This window comes from Anopheles nili, chromosome 3 (assembly GCF_943737925.1).
Source record: "Anopheles nili chromosome 3, idAnoNiliSN_F5_01, whole genome shotgun sequence".
NCBI lineage: Eukaryota > Metazoa > Arthropoda > Insecta > Diptera > Culicidae > Anopheles > Anopheles nili.
The window spans coordinates 73,397,709-73,424,892 of NC_071292.1; the positions used below are offsets into that span (position 1 = coordinate 73,397,709).

Here is a 27,184-nt window from a genome sequence, read left to right on the forward strand (position 1 = left end):
ATGATGAGCATGAAGCTAATCAAGGTGATCAACGAGGTGAGTTCCTTTTTGTATATAATTATATTTGTCTTAACATTGTTCTGTCGAATATCACATGGTATTGGTTTAAAAGTTCTGCTAACGAATTTGGAGATGAAGTTTCTATGAAGTATAGCTAGGCTCTACTACTTAACGATTACTGTGTCATGTTTAATTACTTTTTGTATTTGATTATTTATGTGTTTTGTGTCTTCTTTCGAATATCACATGGTGTAGGTTTAACAGTTCTGCTAACAGATAAGGATACTAGGGCTCTTTGAAGGTGGAATACTTTTCATCACTTTTTCTGTCTTGTCTGTGTGGGAGTTGTCCATAGTTTAAGCTATCAAAAGTCTGCACGGATGATACTTTTGACCATGAAACACGTGTTTACTCAAATTACCTATCGCACCAGAGATACTTGAGCTATACAAAACATTCATAGTTCCAGGACCCACATCAGTCTGTTGCACAGAGAATTTACCCTTTTACCCATCAATTCGCACTTCTATCAGTCCATATATGAAGCACCCGTTCTAATTTCGTACGTGTATGCCATAGAATGCCAAGCAACCGACACGAAATCGCGTGGATGACGACAGGGATTGTTATCATATTTTCGGTGCCGAGAGGCGATGGATGGACTTGTAACGCCTAAGCTTAGGCGGAGAAGCTGAGCTTTGTCAGGTGGGAAATGAACGTAATAGGACGCCGCCGAACGAATGATCGTGCCTAGAATAATTGTGTTCCGACGAGGGGGCGTAGGTTACCGTGGAACAATTCGTCATCTGAACGACCTGGCTGCCTTTGAGTGGAACGGAAATTGAACGAGCTCTTCTCGTCCCGCTTGTTAGCATTCATGGCATCAATCGAATCGCCTCGCAGCATGACCTGCCACCATGATGAGAGTGTGACGCAATGACGGACCCAGATCGATGCAATGTGGGATTTGGATAACCGTCCTGAGGCACCGCGTGTGGACGATACCTACGTACTACCTACACGCTGCCCTACGGTAAATGTTGGTGCTTTATGGGAATAGATTGATCTTCAAGTGGACAACCTGATGGGGTCGTAAAGAGATGCATTTAATGGGAGTCTGGCCACCGGGTGGATGCATTCGTCATCCCGGAACTACTCGTTGGGTTGGGTTTGGTCGTAGAATCTAATTTCAAACCACATTCGACCGAAAGTATCGGTGTGTATCCGGCTAGCAGCTAGTGCGGACGTTACTTCTTTACCAAACAAAGGCGCAGGTTCTGATTAGTTCTTGGACCGGAATCTTTGTCATTTGATGTCGTTTAGTCGGTCAGGATACCAGAGTAGTAGCGCGATCAGGAAACAATTTATATGCGTTCGTGGCTACCCAAATTCCAGTAATTTGTTGGCTATTGTACAGGTCGTAAAGTTTCAAGATTTTCCCGATGCACGGTTCATGGGGAGTTGGCCAAGATGGGCAAGGGAGGTGCTGTTTTTTTTTATTTCATTACGATGGCTCGCTTCCTCTTTCAACGGTGATCCGTTTCGGAATTGCCTGTGCGAAGCTCCGGCAATCAGGGTGGGGCCAAATTTACTACTTCGAGGTCTCCGCCACAGGCAGAAGATCCAGTTCGAAGGACCGGAATTTTTATGGCAACTTCGCTGAACACTCGCGGAATAAAGTTCGCTCATCCCTCTTCGGTTATGTTTCCGATGACGATCATCAGGCTGGGTTGTTGGTGGACTTTTTTTTCCTTGATTTAACGGGTTTTGGGTTTCGCTTAACACAACCGCCATCACCGTGGTTCTGAGCGTCGGACTAGTGGATGGTAAAGCCGTTTTTTATGATTCCTTGGGTTTTTTTTGTGCTTGCGGTTCTATACTGCGCTTACTGTTGTTCTGAACTTTTCGCGCTACCCTGCTGCGAGGTGATATTTAGTCCGTCTATCAAGCAGTAAGATCCAATTGATTATGGCCGTTTGATCGTCAACGGACAAAAATAGCCATGAGCTTTGCGTTTGATTTGATGCGACTACTTCCTTGTGCCATGAGAGCGGGATAAGATTAGGCAATTATGAAAGGATTACCTGTGGAGATTTCCTGCGATTGCGCTGGGTGCGTCCCACGATAAAGGTTTATGGCTGGTGAATTGTGTTTTTTTCTTCTTCTTAATGTTAACAAACCTCCTGAAGAGCATGAGTAATGTAATGTAAAATGTAGTCGATAGATACTGCTGCCCAGAGAAATTGCCGTTTTGCTGTGGTTCGGTTTGGTGTCTGGATGTTTCTTTGCTTTTCTTTTTTCTCACTATTTTTTCAGCGCCAGAGGTCTGGTAGGGTACCTTGGAACACGTGGTTTAAAGTTCACCCACTGCCTCCGGTATTCAAGAGCACGGTTTTGGATTGATACGCGCTTCGACGCAGAAGATGATATCCATAAAAATGAGACACGTTTGGACACACGCGTATGGACCGACGACGCGACCGTTGAAAGTACTTGTGGAGGGGTTTCGCAGAAGAAAGACCCAGACTCAGACGCGGAGGACTAGCGGGGGCTCCATTATTGATGACCTATCTTTTCGAAGGTTGTCCATTCCTGAGCTGCGTTGGCCGCGTCCTTCGAGCAATGGCGGAATGGTGGGGCCATGCGATAAAAGTTATAATTTATCGTTCGGGAGACTACTACCGAAACTGAAGTCTGGCAGATGGAGTACTGAGTGGCGCAAAGTGCGCATTTTTTTGTTCACTCCGAACGTCGTATATCCGGAGGATTTCACCCCAGCCGGTAGAGTCAATCAAACTTACTCCGACTGACCCACGGTGGCTGTTGCAGCTGATGTTGCGAGTGATCTTTTGTGCGGTGGCCATCGCAGTGTCCTTGACCGTTGACGAAAGGTAGACATCTTCCCGAAATAGATGTCGGCGAGCGGTGATAGCGGAGGTCAAAGTGGTGGCCCTCGACGAGTACTTAATCGGTGAGTGACAAATTTATCGGTACTTGAATCGCGCTCGCTAGAGAGGTGATCGTTGTTTTTCATAACCTCCGTAGGCACCTCGACGGATCTACTCGCCGGAGTCGGAGTCCTTTCATCGATGCTCATCGATGTTCATGCAGCCAACCTGAGAAAGCCTTAAGCCTTGAGCTGCCCGATTCAAGACGGTGTCAGTTTTAGGCACTTACAGACAAGCCGTCCAATGTCGCGCGTTATCTTCGAAGTGCATCCACCGCCGGGATGCAGAGGAAAGAAGCGTAAGGTAAGTCCCCTCAAACGTATCATTTCGGTGTTGGGTTCGATAGACGTAGTTTGACGTAGTTTGATGACAGCGTTCGGAGGTGATCGCCACCGCCTCGTAGGAGTTGATATCCATCATTTGTTAGTTAAATTCGGGTGAAACCAGTTTCGATGGGCATGTTCGTCCCAGTGGGCAGGGATCATCGCACGCATGCTGGGATGATCTCGATCTCCTTCGAGAAGGAACGCAAGGAAAGTGCGTACATTCCGCCGGCCCTGCCACGCAGCAAAACCGGCGGTTGGGTCGAATTAACCGGTCCAGCGCAACCGGACCCTCTGTCGCGATGAGGCTCGAAAAAGGTCGTCCGGTTTTTTCTTCTTCTGAAAAACAAAAATCATCTCTTTCAATATCGCGAGGACGGTTCGGACATTGTTGCGAAAGTATTTTGGGGAGTGGAGACCTCACACGTGTGACTCCGGTCAGGACGGCTCGTTACCATAGGTAACATTGCCGTCGAGTGAAATAGATCCGTGCATGGGACAAGAAAGTCACGGGCACCGTTTGGGGGGTAAGAAAGGGTAAGAAAGTCGAGACGATCCGTTTAGGGTCAAAATTTCAAAGTCTTCGAATATCGCACCATCCGCCAGAAGCTTCCTTTCGAAGCGCCGGGTCAAGATTCGGTTTCGAGGAAGTGTCTTCGAATAAAGTGAAGACGAGGGCAAGCAAAAAAATGGAAGCTGCCGCTAATTTTATGATTATGTGAAAATGTGCGCGACAATCTATTCACGAAGCGCGACCCGGGCGAGCGTACAAATGGCAACGACGTATGCCCCCGGGCCAAGGACAATCAACGTGGTGGCGTTTTGGCGGGTTTCCGATTCCGCCTGTGGAAGCGACTGCAAAGAAGGCCGGAACAGACCCAGGATGGCGCTTGCAACCGAAACCCACTACTCGGAAGCATGGCCTTTGGTCGTTTTAGCAATCCGAGTATTCACTTCAGCCAGAAGACGTACGTTGAATGCTTTCGTTACTATCGGTGGTTTTGGGAATTGCAACTACAAGTTGTTGGATTAACACGTTGATTCGCAACGCCTGCCTATCCTTATTATGGCATCGTGCCGGGAGCGACGGCACACAAAAAAGCGCCTCCAATCGGAAGAGAACAATTATCGTTAATCAATGGGTCGAGGCTGACCAGCGCGAGTTGTGCTGCCATGTGAGCATCAACTGCCAGCAAGATGGGGTCTTCTTTTGTTGTTCGTCTGCTGCACTTGCCGTCCGTGTCCGTGCTAGGTCTACGATAGCCCCGCGGGCATGCAGCGAATGATCGCTTGACAGTTTGACAATTGCGCTCGAACGATACGTCAATTATTCGCACCAGCCAACGTCCTGGCGATCGGTTTGATCGGTGACCCACCGAAACCCGTCGGCTCACCAAAACCCAATTAAGCGAAGGTCGAGTGTCATCGGATAATTGTCGAAAATGTGTGAACTCATGAACCGATTTGTCGAACGTGATTCTGTGGCAGTTAAACTTATCTGACAGGGTGTTAAGCATGCATCAGACGCCTGAAAGGAATCTTTTCCTTTGCGATGAACGTCATGATAGATCACCTTTTTAAAAGTAGGCATAAAGAGGGACATGAGCTACCGATAACGCAGGTAGTGCGATTGAGTTTGATCAGCTAATTAAACTCCTTTTCATTATGCTGCTCAGGGAGCTAGATCCGCTTAGCCCTACGAGCGATTCGTGAAGCTCCTGGCAGCCCCACAGGTGCAATCGAAGTTATCTTGCTCGTTTGATGGATTTTTCGGAGGGATAAAGTGAAGAAAACAAAAGAGTTGTCGATGTTCCGATACATCCACCGGCACATCCTCCTTTGACCGAGGCTCCAAACATCGGCCTATGACAAATGGTACCGCACTCGGTTTGACGGTTTCGGGGAAGGATTACCGGTCGATGATTAGCATAAGCCGCCAACACAATTTATCTTCCACCCGGTTCGGCCACCGCAAGGGATGGACCCGACCGAATGTGATTGATGAGCCGCCAAATTGGCTTGGCCTTAAGCTTGCGGTATCATTCCAAGTGGATCGCTTCTGTTCGGGGATCGAGGATAGGGCGTACAGGTGGGACTGTGGCACCTTTTGCCATCATCCTCATTCGGTGAGCCCGCCGACCGCTTTCAGCCATTCAGTTCAGGCTGACTCGAGGACAAACAACATAAAACAAAATTAATGCTTACCGTTTAAAGACGAACATGTGAATTTTGATAATTTTCGCACGAAGCGTCCGACGAAGCAGCTGTGCGTGGACAGGAGGGTGTTCCATCTGGTCCCATCTTTGGCATCTCGCCAGCTACGGCCGCTATAAATCAATGTGTATGTGATTTATTTTTCGCTCAGCTACTCGACAAAGGATGCCGTGCAAAGGTCAAGATCGAACTGCTTGCTTTTGTGATCGATTTGTTGCGAATTCTTGAAGGTGCATCTTATCGATCGGGAGCCATCGTGTTTCGCCATCCTTTCGACAATCGTAATATAACACACAAATGATGCTTTAAAGTACAGCGTTCAAATCGTTTCATGTTTAAATTTTTAGCAAATCCTCTTATGCCGCGCATCGATGCGGATGCGAATATGCTTATGAATATGCATACGCAAAACGCCAGGATGATCGAGACCCCCAAAAGAAAAAAAATGCCCGGCTGTGGCACATAAATTTAAAGATTATTACCCATTTTGCGCCTCGTGAAGCCGGTCTAATTCGTACCCATATCCCCCGTCGGCCCGGTAATGTTTAGCATCGGAACCCAACCGAAACCTTGCCCAAGAACATCAACCCGGGAAGGATGAGACACTGTGACGGAAATGGGGAGGAAAAAAAAACGTACGAATTAGTTTACAAAAACGCATATAAATTAAGCTATTTCCAATCACCGGATTTTAATTATGTTCCATTCCGAGGTTTTGTGTTTTAAACCACCCCGTAGGATCCTGAAGATCCTTCCCATCGTCGTGAGGTGTCTCCAATGAGCAAAAGGAAGTGAATAATGATATGGCGGCATTTGTTTGTCAGCTCCTTCTCGCCATTTGCGGTAAAATAAAACTCACTTTCAACGATGAGACCACGTGCCATGCTCCAGTTTCGCGCTGGCAATGGACATCAATAGGAACTAGTTCAATGTTGCTGCCGTGGCTGGTTTGTCCCTGACCGTAGAGGGAGCGTAAGGGCGATCTATCAGGGATCTATTGCGGCCACGATAATCCGTTTCCTTGCTTTTCTTTGCCAAGGTCTCCTGGACGAGGATCGTGTGGGGTGAAATTTCCATTCAATTGCAACCGCGAGTGGTTTTACGATAGACATAGGCATTTTTTCAATCGCCCGCTAGAACCGGTTACCGGAACTACTCGCCAACGGGTGGGTCTGAGTTGAATTTAAAATGTGTAGCCGTTTTTAGCACCGAGCCACGGGTCGGTTCCAAATTAAGCCCCCGCTGGAAGGAGCAAAAAATTGCCAAACGGCCAAGAATAGCCTAAACCGTTTTTGTTGGGGTCCGTGTATCAGAACTCGCTCGGTTTGTTGCTGCGTGGCTTATCACGCTGGCTCTCGGTGAATAATTTATTTCGATTTCTTCTCTCACTCTCTCTTTCTCTTTGGTTTTGCGTCAGGATGTCCCCACCCTTGGGACAAAGATCCCGTGGTGTTCGTTCTTCGAACTCGTTTCGGTTGGGGTTTGCCTTATTTTAGAATCGGTTGTAAAAATGCGTAAAAATGTTGTCCGTCCGTCTCGGCGGATTTGTGACCGGTTTTCGAGAGGTGTCTTCTTGGACGAGCCGTGGATGATCACACGGATCGCCGTGCCTTCGTGGCCACCGCTGGTCGGTTTGTAAACGCACACCGCACCACCGGAATGCCACCTCGGGAGAACGGGTTTGTGTGTTTATGGCTGCTTAAAAAAAGACCGCACGAGGTTGAGCGGACGAGCTTGGATCATCTTACTACCGGCAGCCTTCAGACTTTAGACGCTTTTAATCGGAAACAAACAATCCGTCCGAACGACGGTTGATCGCTTATCACGACGACGCGAAAGCTAATATTGCCCAAATGGTAGTTAATATTGGTGCTGAGGACCTTCTTCTACTAGGACGTTTCGTTCGAGGTCCTCAACCATCGTTGCATCGGTTCGGGACACTTTCGTGGCAGGTCTCGGATACACGCACAAGCATAAATGACCGTAGGGCATTTTGGGTTATCGAGCGCGGGATTTCTCCACCATCGCAATATCTTCATTCCAACCGGCCGGAGGTTTGAACTTTGCGTGCACGCTCGAAGGCAAGCGGGGTTACATTTTCAATCAATTTTATTAGTACCTTTTGCACCTGATTCAAGTGGCCGCGTGCGCAGTGGTGGGCCGTGTTTGGGTTGCCATAAATTACACCCCGTCTCGGTGGAGATAACTTCACTGGAAAAAAGACAGAAGAAGAAGGAAAAAAAAAGATGAACACGTTTATTTTTATTGGGCTTTTTTAACGCCCGACGAAGGTATTGCTTTCAAGGGCGCGCACTCTGTTGGCTGGAAGAATGTTTCAAGATGGCACCATCGACTCTTGGGTGCTTGAGTTTTGGGTAATTTGAGCAGTACTAAAGACGGCACAAGTGATGGGGAAGCCAATACCTGAGAGCGTAAGTGAGGTTAAGGAAAAACGGTACCGCAGAAGGAGAAGTGCCTCCATTATGTGCATTTTCAAAATGCCACCAATAATTGCTGAAAAAACGACGACATTCATCGGAATGTGGGCCTCGGGCACACGGGCTGGCAATATGTCGGGGGCACAAGGACGAATGTTAAAAACCTCGCGACCATCCGCCGCGCGAACTCGTTTGCATTTTAAAACTGTCACATTCCGCACCCGATCCTCTGGTCGGCCTCTCGCGATTCTAGTTTGATTGTTTTTAGCGATTTTATCACCCAGCCGGTTGCGATTTTCCGTGGGTTTTGTATCGATTACTCGTTCTGTCTTTTCATCCGTCTACTGCTTCGTCTTTGTGGTGTCCTTTTTTATCCTCTCCGCTTCATTCATCCCTGCGGTAGTAGATCGCGACCATTTCTCTTCGGTGGCATCTGAAGCCGATAGATGGAAAGAGGTTGGACAGAGAAAAGAGCGAACAATAAGAAAAAAGATGCAGCCTACTTCGGCGAATGACCGGGTTAGTCGGTTAGTCGGTGTTGGGGTTTTTGTTTCGTTTTGTTTGTAGGCTTGTTTTGTGCGCGCTGAAGCGTTGCCACCTGAAAAAGGATATTTCTGTGCCACCCATATTCACAACCGGTACGGTTATGGGGTGGAGGAAAACTGTTGCGACAGGACCGGCTATCCCGGCGTGCCGTTATCATCGGGCAACCTCCCGTCTTCTTCGAGACCTGTTCGAAACGTTCGTTCGATTGACCGATTGACGAGGGGTCGCCTTGTGTCGCAGGTCAGTCGCGCGCGCGCCCGTGTGCGATTGGAACGGGTTTTTATGTTTGGTTTTTTGCTTGCCGGTTTATGCTGCGTTCGCGCTGTTTTAAGCGCATGTCCCTCACCCCAGCGAAGACGATGATGGCGACGATCGGCCAGATGGTTCGAGGCCGGGCGCGATTTATACGCGTGTTAATTCACTTTCAACATTTCGCGAAATCGAACGTCAGCCTTAAGCTTCTAGCTGGTAAAGGATTATCAATATTGTTTTTTTTCTCTTCTCTATTTATCGTTGCTTGACAGCTAACGCATCAGATGCATCTCTGAGAGGATAGCGGGTTTTTTTTTGCACACGAACGTGCTGAAAAAAATAAACGGGACAAACACTAATGATCGCTACATCGTAGAACGAAGGATGCTGTCCCGTCTTCAATGCTGTCCTTGTTATAATTAGTCACCATATGTTGACGGTGCATCAGCGATGGTGATTTTTTTGTTGCTTTTCCTTCGAAACAAACGTGTCAAACGCCACCGCCGGTGTAGGATGTTCGATCCGTGTCCGTGACATTCGCGAGCGGGCTTTTCGCTGTCGTTAATACGACGATGTAACATTAAAATTTCCGCTGAATGCGGTGGGCTGAAGAAATGGATCCGTTTTAGCACGGAAAGTGCCTCGACTACCACGGGTGTGTGTGAGATTGGCAATGATTCGCAGCTAAAATCGTGCCATTTCTCAAGTCTGTGGACGGAAGTCGAAATGATGGGAGGTAACGTTAGCTGGCGTTGATTTAATTTACTTACCCCGTCGCTGATGCTTTTATGCTTTTTCCACCGCAACACATCCTCCGACGGTTGGTTAACACACCTCAAAACGCATCCAAATAGGTAGCTAAGTGGGAGTGCATTTTCGAGCGTCCGAGCACTCCGCATATGATCGCTACAAATTGATCGATCAGCATCCTGTGGCAGGTTATGGCGCCGCTTTAGACGATGGTGCGAAACCATAAAGCTTTATTGATCAATCCAACCGACAACGGTACGATTATTACGATGATGTAATTTTATATCGCTTCGGAGAGAGCTTATTATCGGAAGATGCACCTCGCAGGGAGATGCACTGTGCGACATCGAGGCTCTCGGGCGCGCCTTCCGGCAGGTGTCGTCACGTACCGATCATTGATTGCATTTACAATTCAATTACGGTGCAGCCAGGACATGCATGCTAATGGGTGGCGTGCGACACCAGTCCACAGCGTCACAGACTTGCGAGTTTTTTCTTTATTTAATGACGAGAAAAATGAGCATTTAACTGTACTGTTCTGCAATCGTAAAAAGTAATTGAAAAATCATTCTTTTTTGTCATAATACTCTTTCGTATGTGTAATTTTATCAACGACCGACCAGAGGGAGTTGTAAAAATGCTTACCACGTTGCAGAAATGCACGCCATTGCTGTCAATCACCTGTTCACAGCCAGCGAGCGCGCTGTTCGTTATGATCGATGATAAACGAATTGATCATCGACTAAAACACTCGCTAATGTCATCTAAACACGACCGGCCGTGTGGTCGTGAAAATGTCACCCTCAGCTGCATTACGGCTGATGGTTTAAGGGGATACTTTTGCTTCTTTCTCTACCGATTGCATTTAAAGTGCTACAACCTCCCACATCTTCTGCTTCCGACCATGATGGTGCAAGCGTCAGATCAACTTCAGCAGGGCGTTGCGGTGACACAAGCTTCGAGGGTTAAACGGCGGTAAACCAATAGTTGCTCCGACCCACACGGCGCATCCACCGGGGGGTCGTATGGTTTTTACAGTCGAAAGGGAAAGCCAAGAGGCGTCCATGTTCGAGGGAAGAAAACCGACCATAAACCAGAGCCATGGGAGGGTCGTGCATGCGGTTGCGTGGTTCAAACCACAAACCGAAGGCTACCGTTTGAACTTGAAAGCAGCAGCGTACGCAAACCTGGTGGTGAGCTGAACCTAAGGAAGAACGTTTGGGTTATTCTATATGGGCACGTAGAATTGAGGAAAGGTGAATGCGATTTTTTCATATTCTCATGAAGATCATCGAGTAACGATGGCTGATCGATACAGTATGGCAACATTGCTTATTTGAGGACTTTGAAGTCATTTTATGCACCACATACGAGGCCGAAATAGTCGCATACTTCATAATTACGTTTAGATGTAATTGAATTCCCACCAACTCATTTCTAAACCATAGCTTGTTCACGCGTTCTGTGGTAAGTTCCGGTTGAAACGCCTACACAATACCCGGAAACCGAAGGTTGAAGACACAAGAGAAGTTTTGTTGAAAAGAATTGCCATCCCTTTTAAGCGCAACTGTGGATGAGTGCTTTCGAAGGTTTCCCTTTCCCGTGATTCTTAGCAATATCGTAGGTTACTAAAACACCACAGAGTAATTCATGGATCATAGGACGTAGGTCTAGGATTGTTAGGATGCTCAAGATTGGTTGAGTATTATTATTTTTTTTTTGCTTAAATTCTGTTGATGCTGCAATTACAATTCTGTAGCCCAACAACACCTGCTATTATCAGCAACTGGCCAAGATACCGATAATGAGGTCGAGATGCTGTTTTGAAATGAAAACAGACCTTTCCAACATGGGACCCACGCGGGTTTGATCGTTCGCGAACCTCGGCAATCGTCACGTTGCTTCGTAGACCCGTCGTGCGACATCACACAATCGCACGCTCCACGTCTAGTGATCGTGTGAGACTCATCTGCTCGCTACAGCGCCATGGTGAGAACAGCATAGCCATCATCTCGAGCCGCTCACCGTGTGCGGGATCTGTGGCGCGCGTATAAATAAGCCTTTGAAATTCGCAGCGCATTTCAGTCCGCTGTGGATTTTGGCGCGTTTTGGATCGTTCTTGGGAGCCCTCCGGTGGGACAATTACAACGAGGGTCCTCCATCGACCGAGTGGCGGGTTTCAATCCAACGCTGGTGCATCCGGTGTTGTCCAGTGTGTGATATACTACAGTGAAGTAAAGCGAAAGTGATCACCTGCGCGTGCCCACGCTAGTGCTCGAGTTGTGTTGCCGTGCACGAAAAACGCTCTTATGGATTAAACGCCACCCTCGTGAGAAGACTTGAGAAGGACACGAAAAACTCAACTTTTAAACGTTAAAACGCGACCATCTCCAACCCAAGTGCGGAAGAATGGTGAGTTCGGTGTCGGGAGCGCCTTTTTAAGCCATCCCGGCTAACATCCTCGTGGCTCGTGTATGGCAGGCACGTCCGGCACACGTGCTAGTACTACTAACGCCGTTAGAGATGGGTTTATTCTGGATGTTGGGCGAATTCTGCGACTGCGTGGTAGGACACCCACGTCTCGAGAGTATGGAAATTTGCCTATCTGGCGCCGTTTGAATCCGGATCTAGTATCCACGATCGTTGTTGTCGTCCTGATGCGTAGTCAGCGTGTTAGTGCGTACCTGTGTGTGTACTTGTGAGCGTGGTCTCCCTGTTCTAACTCTGCAGGACTAGGAATTCCTCCAATGGAAGAACGTTGATATTTCGTGACGATCGATGGATGTTGTGTATGTGTGTGTGGGGAACATTCCACCAGATGCAGTTCTGCAACGCACGTACATAGATAAAAATGATGGATAAATGGGCATGATTTACGGTGGATGTGTTGTTTATGCAAATGTCGACACTTGCCGTCTGCTGGGCGTGCGCACGGCTTGATTAGTGCGCGATATTGTGGCGCATTCTTTCCCGGACTCGTCCTGTTGCTCGCCTGTCCCACCAGTGCCTCCCAGGGGGGATGCTTTCGTTCTTTGTAGGACTGGTATCTGTGGGTTTTATTTTGTCTCCGATGAGAACCCGGTAGTGGTATTGGGAATGAGTCAGTCAGAATGCGGGGTTTTTCTTTTGTACACCCTTCCGAAGAAGATTGGTGTCCGCGACGGGGTTAGTGTCCTTGTTGCATGTTGATGACGTTGGTGGATACACACAGCATCCTTGGTTATCGATGGCTTTAGGTCGAGATGATTCACACGCCATTGAAAGAGCCAATCACCTCGGGGATTGGAAATTTCGCTCCACAAGGACACTTTCTGGTTAGAGCGCATGTTCGATTAGTCACAAGAATAATGATCAATTTTAATGCACCGGTTTTAAAGCATGCATAATCATTTGCATTTTTTTATTGATAAGATCAAACAGCTCTTGGAAATCATCCTGGATCAGATCTGCATGTGAAGTGCATTTTCATCCTTGCTTGTTTGGGTGAGCAAATAATTTTTGCTCTCAAAGTGCTCCTCTGTAGGTCGCAGCTTTTCATCTGTCGGCAATTTCCATCGTTTCTTATGCAACTGTGATAACTGCACAACCTTACCGGCGGTTGGTGTTTGAACCAATTCCACTTGCGCACATACACCCGATAACCGGTCGTAACGAAACCCGCAGTCCAAATGGCCATTTGGGGGAGATTTGTTTAATTTTTCCGTACGACCCCCGCTCGACCGTGTTCCTTGTCCATTTTCCTCCGAACCCCCCAAGATATTTAACGAGTTCATTGTTTGATCGGGCAGCGCAACCGTCGACCATAGCCGGGATCCGAGAAACGGTTACCGCGTCGTAAAATGCGCCAAACGGACCCCACCGACGGTAAACGATGTGGTGCACAATCACCTCCCTTCTGCCTGGTTTTGGCCACAACCTAATGAAGAAAGGGAAGGAGGGAGCGCGGGAATGCAAAATGTTGCGACCACGAGCCCACGAGTAAGGAAAGGGCGCTCAGGGAAACATGGAAACGTCATTATCATCTCGCTTGCAGCGCCATTCAACGCCCTCCTTACGGTGGACAATTTTCCTCCGTCGAGTGATTTGTCACTTTTCTCGGGTTCTCGGTCGTTTCTCGCTTTTTGCTCCTATTTTTGATCCACCAACCTCAACCTCTAGGGCTCTTAGCTTGGGTGCTACACCGAATGAGGCCCTGTTGGTTCCCCACGGCGACCCTGCGGACGGTGTTCCTCGACACGTGGTTCATAAATATGGATGATTGATATTTGGTTATGCTAATGCTCTACTTTGTGTCAACCCTCGCTGCTTGCCAGCCAGTTTGCCTTCGTTTTTGGGAGGGTTTTTCGGGCACTGCGTTTGTCCCAGTGACCGAGAAGTCCGAGCCCCCGCTGGACATTGCTGTCGGGTTGCCAGTGCGGTTGATTTGATGTGGCAGCAGCAACAGCAACCCCTCCGCGGTGGTGCATTTTCACGATGCGCCATAACTCACCGCGCGGTTGCGGATAACCTAAACCTCTCCTCCAGAGTGCAGATTCGCCTAAATCGCAGCGGGTCGTTATGTAACGTGCAGGCAGGCGCAGCACCTGACACCGGCAGAGGGAGTTGTTGCTGCTGCGGGATGCGGTTGATGCTAATGAGAACCTCGGACCGTGAACGATAGGTCAGCTTGTGGCGATCCGGTGACATCTTCAGGGCGCGCAAAGAAAAAACCGGTCCGCGTGCGTTTCGGCATCATTTGCTGTCGTCGTCATTTGGTTTGGAATTGGATCGCTTGGGAGGTGCATCGGGATGCCAAACCGGTGGCTTAAGGTCATTAGATCAGCCACCGGCGCCTTCCAAAGGGACAGACGTCGCGTGTTTGAAGGTGTGATTCAGGACACCGTTGAATGGCCAGGATCGTCGTGCGCTAAATGCAGCGTCGTGCGTGTCGGCCGCTGATCGTGACATACTTTTTAGTGGGGAACATTGGCGGGAGACGATTTAAAAATCGGTATTTGTTTCATTTTCACATTGCGTGTTTTTCGTTTCAATTTTTTTATTGATTTGTCATGTATTTATTTTCATTGTGATTCATCAGATTTTTCAGTTACATTCATTCTATTGGATAATTGTGCTATGTGTTATTTAAACTATGCCCTCAAAATTGATGTGGTATGCTTTAAAGTTTCGTCCGAAGGATATCAAAATTAAAATAGTTTATTCACTTTTTCCTGTTCAAATTATTGCTAGTAAAGCTATGCGTGTAAATTTGAATGTGTCCATAAAATATTAATCCTAGAAATAACTATAATCGGATCAAAACCGGATCATTCCTATTCATAGGCTCTAATCCTTTCAATGAAGCCTCGTTCTCTAGATCTAGAGGTTGTTGCATTTTAAATTGAGGGTAAAAATGGAATTGATGGATTAAACACTATCCTAATTAATTTCTCGCGTAGAGAACGGAGAGCGCCACATTAGGTATAAAAAAGATATTCCGTTTGAACCACAAGCTGTACAAGGGTGCAATCAGTTTTCCATCTTCATTCGGCTCGGTAGACTCGTAAAAGCGTGTGTGTCGGCATCATAATCCTATTAGCCTTCACACACGTCCTAGAAAAAAAAAATAACCACGGTCCCAGAACGTGCTGCCGAGAAGAAAGATCGTTAACTTAGCTTTTCTCGTTCCACCCGTGGTATTCCGTTGGTGAGCTTTGTCGGCACGTAAAACGACAAGTTTGCCAAATAATTGTGGATACATTGGACCTCCTTTGTATCACCCCCAAACGGGTTGGTTTACGTCAGATTGCGTCGTTCTAGCCTATCTCCTCCCTCCCATCAGATGAAGTCGTTGAACTTTCGTGTCGCGTTCACATTCTCCATCATCCTGAATCCGTCCTTTCAGCGTCACTTCCCTATCGGGGTTATTAATATTATCTTCACCTCCCTCTGTTGGATTTTTGCTGTTGCTGCGAGAAGAATGTTAGATTAGATGTCGTCGCTCTACAGTATTTCAGTTGTTTAACTTTTTCCCTTCCTCGATCTTCACTCAATCAATATTCTTTGCCATCTGTTATTTTTATCCTCACATCGGGATACATTTCTTTCCTTTCTTTTCCTTTTTGTTATTATTTGCAAATGTTTGTTTGGTTTTCTCTGTTTGGCTTCTTTTCTTTCGCAAATGGTCGCTCAAATAAATCGGGACATTTTTCAACAAAATGTGTGCTATGTCGCATCTCGCCTTTCGGTGTCGAATATCCGCCCATTCCCAGCTGGTCAGCGCAACGGGATTTTGTGTTTTTGCTTGTCACTTAACCAACAAAAAGTAATGAAAGCATTTTATTAAATGGCATCATTTGCGCTTCTTTGCTAGCAGGATTGTGTGGTATTTGATAATGCGACCCGTAAATCACGGGTCAAGAAACCACCGTCGACAGCCCGGTGGGCTTTTCGGGACCGTGACACGGTTCTGTTGCCCCAGCCAACACATCGACAGTTCCTTTGGCCACAGCAGGGGTGTGGATGATGATTCCCACCCGATTGCATTCAAGCGCGCCCTCTCGTTCGTTACAGCAGCTCTCTGTTGGCCACAGTAACGGTGGCGGATGTCATCGTAACCCAGTGCAGTCGGTGGTCATTGCAAAATCACTTGTTGGGTCCCATTTTCGCTCCACCGAAGCTTTATCATTCTCTTGGGGTATCATGCTAAACATAAGCCAAAAAAAAAAAGACAAACCATTGGCAAAGATTAAGCACCCTCCCGTTTATGTGCAATCGTGCTGTGGTTTTCCGAGGTAAAGCGACCGGAAAAACTGTGGAAATTCGCGTGCGGAATCGCCGTGTGTGGTGGTGGCCGGTGAAGAGGTCGTGTCGAGTCGTGTGACTGAAAGAGTGGCCTATTCTCGTCGTCGACCGTCCGCGTTAGCGCGTGTGTTTTAGATAATTCAATTAAGATAGCAAAAGCGGTTCACGGCAATTTGTCCGGGCGCGCTCCGTTGTCGTAATTTTACCAACCGAGCAGGGTGTTCTGTTCGAGCAGGTTTTGTTGGCCGATTAGATAGGTGGCATAGAGCCGTCGAGCCTCGACACCATGTGGGTTGTTCGAGAGCCACGGATTGGGACAATGTGACGAGATCGTATCGGATGAGCTGCGGAATTACGATTGATGTGTTTTGTTTCCTCACGCTAAATAGCTAAACACATAATGTGTTTTTGTCTAATTTGGATTAATTCACTTTATTTTATTGCACTGAATTTTTTGCCTGTATACAATGAGTTTTAAAATGGAATGCATTGCTCATATGATGAAGAAACGTATTTTATCTTACAATTCCAGTAGTGGAGGAATCAATGTCAAAAGCTTTGAATACGTGAGAAATTTGAAATGCATTTGAGCATTATCGCCTTTGTCTGTCAAGCCTCATGATAAGCTACATCAAATCTTCACCAAACCACTTAAACTTTACGGCCGTAGCATTAAGCTTCATTTATTGACGTCCCATTCGAAATGCTTTGCCTTCTAAAACGCGCAAACAATTGGCAGGAAAAGTGATGCACTAATTTCGTTTCACCTTACTCAAACGAAAGGGAAAGGGTTGTCCAGGGCTCTGGGCAGTGCCGCGGTTCGGGCTTACCTGAGAATTCCATTAACAACTTCCAATGGCGCGACCTTGAAGCCGTATCGTCATCTTCCAATCGTGTTAATTCCGTCGCGCTCGATTCACAGCCGGGATCGGGGTCGCGATCGGATCGGAAGGATGCCGCCGAGAGGCGAGTGAGGTGAAATCGAAATCGCACCACCACTGGAAGCCTAGCACGTGGCGTCTCTAAGACGTCCTGCGATGGATTTTGGCAAAACGTTGGGCAGGACGCTAAGCGGATGCGACGGAATGGGCCGATGGGAAAATTCGTTGATGGAATACATACAAAAGCTCGGAACGGTGGATTTGGCTGTCAGGCGTGTTAGTGGCCGCATGTCAAATCGTTCGCTTGATTTGATCGTATTTCTATCGTTAGTCTTCTGCACAGTGACACCTTGAAGCGCCTTCGAAGCGACGAAGGCTCATTAGGTTAATGTCATTTTATCATCGATCGATCGTGGGCTGAGAGCTTGGCTTAGAGATTTATTAAATTTCACATCGGAAGGATATGTATTTATGTAAAAACCCCAGTGTCACACACTCAAAAAGGCAGCGATGACCGGGGGCTATTGGGTTGCGTTGTTTGCTCGAACAAATTTGATACGAAACGCTTTGTTTAGGGTGGATCGCTAATGAAGAGCCACGAGATTGGGCTGGTTTTTATCAGAAATCGATTTATAACCTCCCAGAGGTCGGTAGGTGTGAGATGTTTCGAGCGCCGTGCCCTTTGAGGGTCGACCAGCACGTCGAAGGCCCTGCCTCTTCTCCCACACAAACGCACGCCAGTCCTCGGGGCGAACCAGTTATGATTTGGTTGCGTAACGGAGCATCATCTGTATTAGCACGGCTCTGCCCATTTCGACTGGTTTCTTGGTCCATTTCGCTTGGTTGACTTTCCGATTCACGAGCCGCCCGCGAGCGCACAGGATGTACGGCCTTCGTGATGGGTGTTGGAAAGAGGTAGGTGGACGTGGACTCTGAGCTGTCGAATCGGCAGACAGGAAGGTTATCGAGTTGAAGGAGGAGTTCATATGCTGTGTCCCTCTGCCAGCAAAGCCGCATAATGGTGACCGGCACGTGTGCGCATTTCCATTCTCTCGGTGAATGCTCGATCGTTGGTCAGTGATGCGCTTAAATTCTATGCGGACTGCAAGCTCACACGTGCGTTGAAATTACTTTCGAGGTTGGGAAAGGATGTTCAATAAGTGAGGAACAAAAACTAGCGACGGCTACTTACAGCAACCAGCAATTCACCACCGGCATCCTTCTATGCCATTTTTGGACGAAATTGGTGCGGTCTAGAATGATCATAATCATCGCGCGATCGCAAATGGCGTACCCCAAAACACTAGATTAAATCGCGCGAGTCGCAAAGCAAAGGACACTTCCATTTATGGGTGAAAAAAAAATAAAACAGCTGGCGCTATTCACGAGGAACGAGTGGTTTCGCGACATCGTTGGCGCTCCTGTTGGTAGGAGTTTGTTTTGCACGTAAAGAGGTGTGTTTTTTATACGTCGCCACTTCCGTTTCATGTAGCATGTCTTTAGCCCTCAGGGCGAAAAATTGAAGGTTTTTGCCGCGGGGTGCAGCAAACCGAGGTTCGTCGCTTGTTGCCTAGTTGAGTTCTTTCGTTGAAATCTCTTGTTTCTGGTCCATCTGATGGGCTTTTTTCGCTGCGAATGGAGAAATTCGTTGCGTTAGCGGTACTTTTATGTCATGTCGTAGGTTCAGGAGTTGTTTTATTATTATTTATTCTAAAAGCGTCATGAAATGTGTTTTTTTACTGTCTGTTTATTTTCTGCACGCACATCGCTAACAAACTGAACGGTTACTTGACTTTTACGGAAGATCCTACCTCCAATCAACCAAGAGCTTAGCGACCTTGAATATTCAACAAGCCCACCAACCTTACGTGCTTTGGGTTGGGAAAATAAACCAGAGCTACTCGGAAATTCATAATTCCATTCCGAAAAGGTGTCATCGGAATAGGAGTTGGGAAAAGCAAACACACAGCATACGATCACGGGGAAGGTACTCGTAGAACCATTCCAAAGTGGGTCGGTATTTGCAAATCTTTCGGCAAGAACAACACGGCCGTAGGTGAGCGGACTTACGAGTCTTGTCCTACACGAACTTGATGACTCGTACAAAAAAAAAGAGAGATAGAGATCGAACGAGAATGATGTTCTTCATGACGCGATCGCGTGACATTTGCGTGTGTGTACTTTAATTCCCTTGCCCTTCTCTCTCCTCCCACCGAAAGACTTGGCCACCTACATTTTTGTGATTTCGTTCATCAACGGTTCCGTTGGTTAACAAAAAAATTGAAAAAGAATCCAATCCCGCCCGCTCTCGGTTGGGAGGCCATCGCCACGTACGGAGCCGAGCCCGCGGGCCATGTTTGCTATTCATAAGTGGTCGATAATCGAAAGTAATTAGTTATTGTTGTTGCCGGCGATGTTAATGCGGCGCACCGAGTGCCGATCGAGTGGATCGGTGAACTGGCTCGGGGTGGGTTGTATGTTTACATACGTGGTGAAGATGACCGAGAGTTCGAAGGAGCAGTGCTACCGGTATGAACCGTTGAAATACCGTACCGCTTCTCGGGTGCCAATGACAACATGAACCAACTAGTCGCATGCCAGTAGGACTGAGAGCATTTGCTGGCAGATGGTGTAAATGGTAAATAATTGAATGCATAAATGAACGAATGCTTGGCACTGGCGTTCTAAGCGGTGGTGCTTGTGGCTTGACACATATGTGAGATAGAAGCGTGATTTTCCGTTGATTAGTTTCGACCATCACTCGGATGACACGTGGCGTCGGCCGTTACGATCTCGCACATGGCGCGTTCTAGCGATGCCAGGTGGAAGTGCAAAGATTATTCGATTATTATCATTATTGTTGTTTTGCAAAGACATTCTGTCGCAAGCACGTACGCCAGTGGTTTGAATTTCGATCGTGGAGGGGTCTGATCTCCCATGGATTGAACTTGTACGCGGCATCACTTTGTAATGCGCAAGTTATTACCCCCGATATGTGGGTCATTGTTGCTGGCAAAAAACTTCTTCAAGGCGATGAGTCTTATTTCCTCAAAATTAATAGCAATTAAATGGTAATCACTCACGAATGGTGAAGATCACTATGCCTTAATGTGTATAAAGATGATCAACGCTGTCTATGGCACGTTTGGTGTGTGTGTTAGTTTTTTTAAACCAATCGCACACATAAAAGGAAATTTATATTATTTATTTCCCTTTATGAATATAAAATTAAATAAATTATGAATCAATGTCTGGTGGGTAGCACATTCGATTCAGATTTAAAAAAATATATAATTTATGTGGGCTCAAATGACACTCGGGATCGAAGAGGAAACTGGTTTTTTATTCTCATGCTAAAGATATAATAAATTGTGTTGACGCTCTTCGCAAGTATATCCTCTCGTTTAAACAAATGACAAAAGCTGTGTCACAACAATAAACTCATCACTTTTACTGTTTCTAAGTCCGTTCTACCATCATTTGCTGGCCTTCCACCATCATTTGCTATACGGGTTGCTACTGCCGCATTGAAATAAAGCAAACCACGTTTGAAATGTGACTATCAGTGAGAGATTCCTTCTAATTCCTTCAACCGGATCGGATGATCTTTGAACAGAACAATACCACCCAAATGAAGGAAGTTTTTTCTTCTAGTAATAAAGTTCATCTCTATCAGTCATGTGGTTTTAACAAACAAAAAATGCCTTAATATGAACACAAAAGAATGTACACTGAACCTAGACATCAAATACAAACATTCATTAGCAAATTACAAAGTAGCGGTGGCATCGGTGGCCATCTCCGGCGAGGGATACTCGCAGGATTGTTGCGAACACTGGCGCCGGGGATACGATCAGCGCGTTACACAATCGATCAATCTAGAAAATCCGCCAGGGTGGGAGGCATTCGTACGACCGATCGAACGGGTAGAAATGGAAAGTACGTGCACACGAAAGATCGATTGGCTACTGTGATGCGTAGGGCAGCCGGACCGGGCGCCCGGTATCCTACGATCGTTGCGGCAGCGATCGGAACCTTGGGTAAATTAAATTCATTCTCTAAGAAGAAGAAAAAATCGAACCGTCAACACCGACGACACCGTAGTTGAACGTTAAGTACGATCCCTCCCCCCAAGGTGCCGTTGGGGTTTCCTTTTCGGAGACAAATCCACACAACGGTGATGGGACAGTCGCGGGCACGTGTTCTCTCTCTATCATGAGCGAGGTACGCGAAGGCTCGTAAATTGGACGACCGTACAACGCGCGAACCTTGCCGCGATCTGGACCTTGACAGACCTTGACGCTTAACCTTTCCGCGAGTCGTTTGGCCAGCCGGAGAAGTTACGTGGCAGGCAAGACATAAGAAGGCAAAACTCCACAAACAGCGAGTGCTGCGATCGTTAACGGGTGGGCAAACGCATCGCTCGGCGGTCGCCTTGCTGACCCTATCTTCCTTATCGATGTGTGATGGAAGCTGTCAACGGCGCGTTACAAATGGCTCCGACACCGGGACGACGTTTTTCCGTACGATGGCATCCTGCGTGGCCTATGTCGACCGCAACCTTCCGATGATTTAACGTCAGCCTGTGGCAGCTGCCGGGATGATTTTGCTCGTGCAGTTTCCAGGGTGACTTTGTCGATTTCGTTGTGGGTCAATCGATCATGGAGCCTTTACCCCGTGACCGGTGGTTAACCCTCGGGGTCTCTGAGGTCCTTTGTTGTGTGCTAATTGCCGAGCTTCTGCATCTACTGATCTGCTACCGATCGGATGGACGAAACAACTGCTTGGTTTACTGGGTCATTATTGTTATGTAAACCTTTTTTTTCATCCTTTTGCGTTCCAGAGGAGCTCGGTCATTTCGCTCGTAGTGCTGCTAGCCAGCAGCACGGCACGGGCGGACATATCCACACTACTACGTGGTGGATACTCGAACAACAACATCCTACAGAATGATGGTTACCACTACGATAAGCCGAAAGTTCCGTTTGAAGAACCAACGACACCGCGCAAGTGTGCAGTATCGGACCAGAACCCGGATGGAAGCTGTGGCTACGATTACCCGAAACCAGACCAATCGTTTAATCAGCCGAATGAGTATCTACCGCCGACAACGGTAAGTAATTTGTAGGAAGATGGATTGATATATATGATCCACTTTAAGCACGCACGAGCTGAGCTTGGTTTCCTATGATCTCTTCAGACCACTCGCAGGACGACAACTACAACACGGCCTACGACGACAACGACACGAAGAACGACAACCACTACCCGTCCAACAACAACGGTAAGCGAGGACATAAACCTCTCGAAGCGACGGGAACACCTGTCAGCAAGCAAGTAACCGTATCTACACCTTGTCCTTTTTGCAGACTACACGCAGAACCACCCCAGTGCAGGAATACTTGCCACCGAGCACCACCCGGCGGACGACAACAACGACGAGACCAACGACTACGGTTAGTCCCCTGGGAGAGTCCTTTCTAGCCCATTTAGTCGACACTTAGCACTACAATACTTTGTGGTTAACCTCTCATTCCTCAGACAACCCGAAGAACGACTACAGCCCGCGTTGTGACAACGACCAAGTGTCCTCTGTCGGCGCAGAATCCGGATGGAAGCTGTGGCTACGATTACCCGCGGCCGGACCAGTCGTTTACGCTTCCGAATCGTGTATCGACCACCACACAACGACCAACGGTAAGGGCAATATTCCGCATAGTGACGTGGCGTGATCCATTAGTTGATTATGGCTCATCACCATCGAAAGATGGACTGGACAGGTACCACATGCAGACTGGTGTTTCTGCTTCCATATCCCATCTTGTATACATTTTCGAAGGGACGAAGGTTTCTCGTTTAAAGGGAGATAAGGAAACCCTTTACCCTATGATATGTAGTTCATCCGGAATGGACGGAACTCTCGCGCGTGTGTTGACAACAGATGGCTGGTTTGAGATATGACCTTCATCTAGGGATATATGGTCATTGTGTTGAGCGTTAATCAACCAAAGGCAAAGATAAGCACTCTGTGTTGAACCTTTAGAGCTGAATAAATTAAGCGCACTGATTTGGACGGATGGATCGCGATCCATTAGCGGTTGAAAGGGTCCTTGGCAGAAGTTTGCGTTAGTTGGCTATGATACGCCCCTCAAGGGTATCCGTTTCCCTTTTGATTATAACCCATTCGCACGTAGATTGTTGATACCCAGACGAACTGGAATATTAGCGCGAACCAACGAACTCTGGCATGGGAGAAGAAATGTTTATTTGATGAAGCAAAAGCGCGCGATCGGTGCTGTGTCTTTTTATGATCAGTCTACCGTGATGGAATTTTATGGTAATCGAATGATGTTTTCTGTTTACGTTTTACATTATTTTTTAGACAACCACCCGTAGGACGACGACCACGACAAGGCCGACGACAACGGTAGGATTGGCGTTTTCTCCAATTAACGAACAAACGATGAATAATTATGTACCACATTCCCACGCAGACCACACGTCGCACAACCACCACGACGAGGCCCACGACTAGAACGACCCAACGGATCGTAACGACGACCAAAAAGTGTGCCGCCTCGTCACAGAACCCGGATGGAAGCTGCGGTTATGACTATCCGAAGCCGGATCAATCGTTCACACTACCAAATCGTGTCTCGACAACTACCACAAGGCGCCCAACTACGGTACGCTATTTATGAGGCTGTCCCTTGGGAAAGTTGTAACAGCTGATAAATTATGGTTCTATTCCATTTGCAGACTACTACCCGTAGGACAACGCCATCGCAGGAGTATCTCCCTCCTACGACGACCACTAGGCGAACAACCACTCGACCTACGACGACGGTAGGCATTTGTAAAGGGTATGAAAAGGGCTGAAAACGTAAATGATTGCTTTTTTATCGATAGACAACACGCCGAACAACAACCACAACTCGGCCTACAACCACGACACGGCGCACGACCACACCAAGGATAGTGACGACCACAAAGTGCCCACCTTCGGCACAGAATCCCGATGGCAGCTGTGGCTACGATTATCCAAAGCCGGACCAATCGTTTACACTACCAAACCGAGTGTCGACCACCACTACCCGTAGGACAACACCATCCCAGGAGTACTTGCCTCCGACGACGACAACGCGCCGCACAACAACCACGACACGTCCAACAACGACGGTAATTTAAGTTAATAATCTAGTTAATGTAGTTCTGTGTCTAACGTCTCTATGTCGTATAACTTTTCTTCATCAGACGACTCGTCGTACTACGACCACGACACGGCCCACAACTACGACGACGCGCAGGACAACTACTCCGCGTCTTGTAACCACCACAAAGTGTGCTCCTTCTGCACAGAATCCAGACGGAAGCTGTGGCTACGATTACCCGAAACCGGACCAATCGTTTACGCTGCCAAATCGTGTCTCGACTACCACCACTCGTCGACCAACGACGACGGTAAGATACTTAGTGGAAGGATTTTCAGTTTCCTAGATTATATGACGGCTGCTTACAGACCACTCGTCGCACAACAACTACGACTCGTAGGACGACGCCGGCGCAGGAATATTTGCCACCAACTACTACCACTCGGCGGACTACAACGCGACCAACAACGACTACTACTCGGCGTACGACGACTACTACTCGTCCAACGACTACGGTGAGTCGGTATGGGGGTGAAAAAGTGTTGTCAATTAAAAAAACAATTATGTATCACTATTATTTTATAGACCACTAGAAGGACAACCACAACCACTCGTCCAACAACAAGGACTACGCAGCGGATCGTAACGACTACAAAGTGTGCCCCGTCGGCTCAGAATCCTGACGGAAGCTGTGGATACGATTACCCCAAGCCTGATCAGTCGTTCACGCTGCCGAACCGTGTGTCGACGACCACAACACCTAGGCCAACAACAGTGAGTGTGACGGAGAAAAGCTTGTTGTTTTAAGACATATCCAATTCATTCGTTTTTTCTTCTTAGACAACGCGTCGTACTACAACGACAACTCGCAGAACTACTCCTGCTCAGGAATATCTTCCACCGACCACGACCACACGTCGAACGACGACCACAACAAGGCCTACAACCACAACGCGGCGTACAACAACGACAACTCGCCCCACCACAACAGTAAGAGAGAAAGAGGGATAGAAAGTTAGACACGGATTTAATGGTTTGCTTTGCTTTATAGACGACACGAAGAACGACCACGACAACAAGGCCAACGACAAGGACGACCCAAAGGATCGTAACTACAACGAAGTGTGCTCCATCGGCGCAAAATCCTGACGGAAGCTGCGGCTACGATTATCCGAAGCCAGATCAGTCGTTCACGCTGCCTAATCGCGTCTCGACGACTACTACAAGGCGTCCAACTACGGTAGGCGATTTCTGCGGAAAAGATCGCAAAAGCATCACATTTTTTGTACCATGGTTTATCTTTTTTTGTAGACTACAACCCGCCGCACTACAACTACCACGCGAAGAACAACTCCGGCGCAGGAATATCTACCTCCAACCACAACTACTCGTCGACCAACAACGACCACGACCCGCCCGACAACTACGGTAAAAGAAAACATGAGAGTTAGAGTAGCTTATATTCTAACCATTATAACGCAATTTATCACAGACAACTCGCCGAACTACCACCACTACGAGGCCTACTACCACCACTAGATTGACGACAACTACGAGGAGGACGACAACGCCACCGAGAGTTGTGACCACTAAGTGTCCCGTGTCAGCTCAAAACCCCGACGGTAGCTGCGGTTATGACTATCCAAGGCCCGACCAGTCGTTCACGCTGCCAAACCGAGTGTCAACGACAACGCCCAGACCAACAACGGTACGAAATCGCTAGAGCGAAAGTATTCATACGATTAATTAACTAATTCGCATGATTTAGACCACTCGTCGAACTACAACCACCACTCGTCGTACTACTCCGGCTCAAGAATATCTGCCACCAACGACCACCACAAGGAGGCCAACAACAACGACCACGAGGCCCACGACGACGACCCGTCGTACAACAACCACCACGCGTCCGACAACCACGGTAATAGGAAAGAAATAGAAACACTTTGTCAAAATTCACTAAACTTTCCACTCCCTTCACAGACAACACGAAGAACCACACCAGCTACGGAGTATCTGCCACCGACAACAACGACCAGGCGTACAACAACCACCACACGTCCAACGACAACGGTACAACTCTGTCCAAAATTGAAACTGCCCATGTTGTGAGCTCTTATTTGTGATTAACGTTTCGTTTTTCCACTCTGTAGACCACTCGTCGGACGACCACGACGACTCGACCAACAACGCGAACAACTCCTCGCGTTGTAACTACCACTAAGTGTCCGCTATCAGCGCAAAACCCCGACGGAAGCTGCGGCTACGATTATCCGCAGCCGGACCAGTCCTTCACTTTGCCAAACCGCGTCTCCACAACAACCACTGCAAGGCCTACTACGGTAAGTAAGATTATCGAGATGTTGGATCGAGTGGAAGAAGATGTTAACCATTTCGGATTGTTCATGCAGACACGCCGAACGACACCGTCGCAAGAATACCTTCCGCCGTCGACCACGACGAGGGTGAGGATCGCCAGTCATCTTCATCGATCTGTTCCATCTACTAATCGATCGATTTCTATTATCACAGCGAACAACCACAACCACGAGGCCCACGACGACGACTACGACCACGCGAAGGACAACAACTACCACTACGACAACTCCCCGGCCTACGACGACCACGGAGAAGGGATGCAGCGAATCGGAACTGAATGCGGACGGAAGCTGTGGCTACGATTATCCCAAACCACCCAATCCGCTCACACTGCCACCAAAGACACCGGCCACCGCCGCGCCTGAGTATCTTCCACCGGAGGAGTCGACCGGATACTCCTACCCGAAGCCAGCCATACCGTTCAACTTCTAGACTCGGTTCATCTCATGTCACCCTAGTCGAAGTCGTGTGACCATCGCCTTCGTTCCCGTTGCCAATCTCTAAAAGGATTCTCCCCTT

The 27,184-nt window shown here is 47.8% G+C and overlaps 1 protein-coding gene across 1 annotated transcript; it reads left to right on the forward strand.

Annotated features, from left to right (window-relative positions):
- On the forward strand, positions 1 to 27,184 carry LOC128725037 (mucin-2-like). Its single transcript, XM_053818756.1, is given in 19 exon segments — positions 1 to 36; positions 21,979 to 22,419; positions 22,505 to 22,591; positions 22,629 to 22,832; positions 23,518 to 23,562; positions 23,630 to 23,821; positions 23,895 to 23,981; positions 24,045 to 24,314; positions 24,390 to 24,596; positions 24,655 to 24,801; positions 24,872 to 25,060; positions 25,127 to 25,276; positions 25,338 to 25,526; positions 25,598 to 25,714; positions 25,779 to 25,994; positions 26,055 to 26,207; positions 26,270 to 26,359; positions 26,440 to 26,751; positions 26,819 to 27,184. Coding segments are annotated over 19 exon segments (3,411 nt in total). The 3' UTR covers positions 27,098 to 27,184.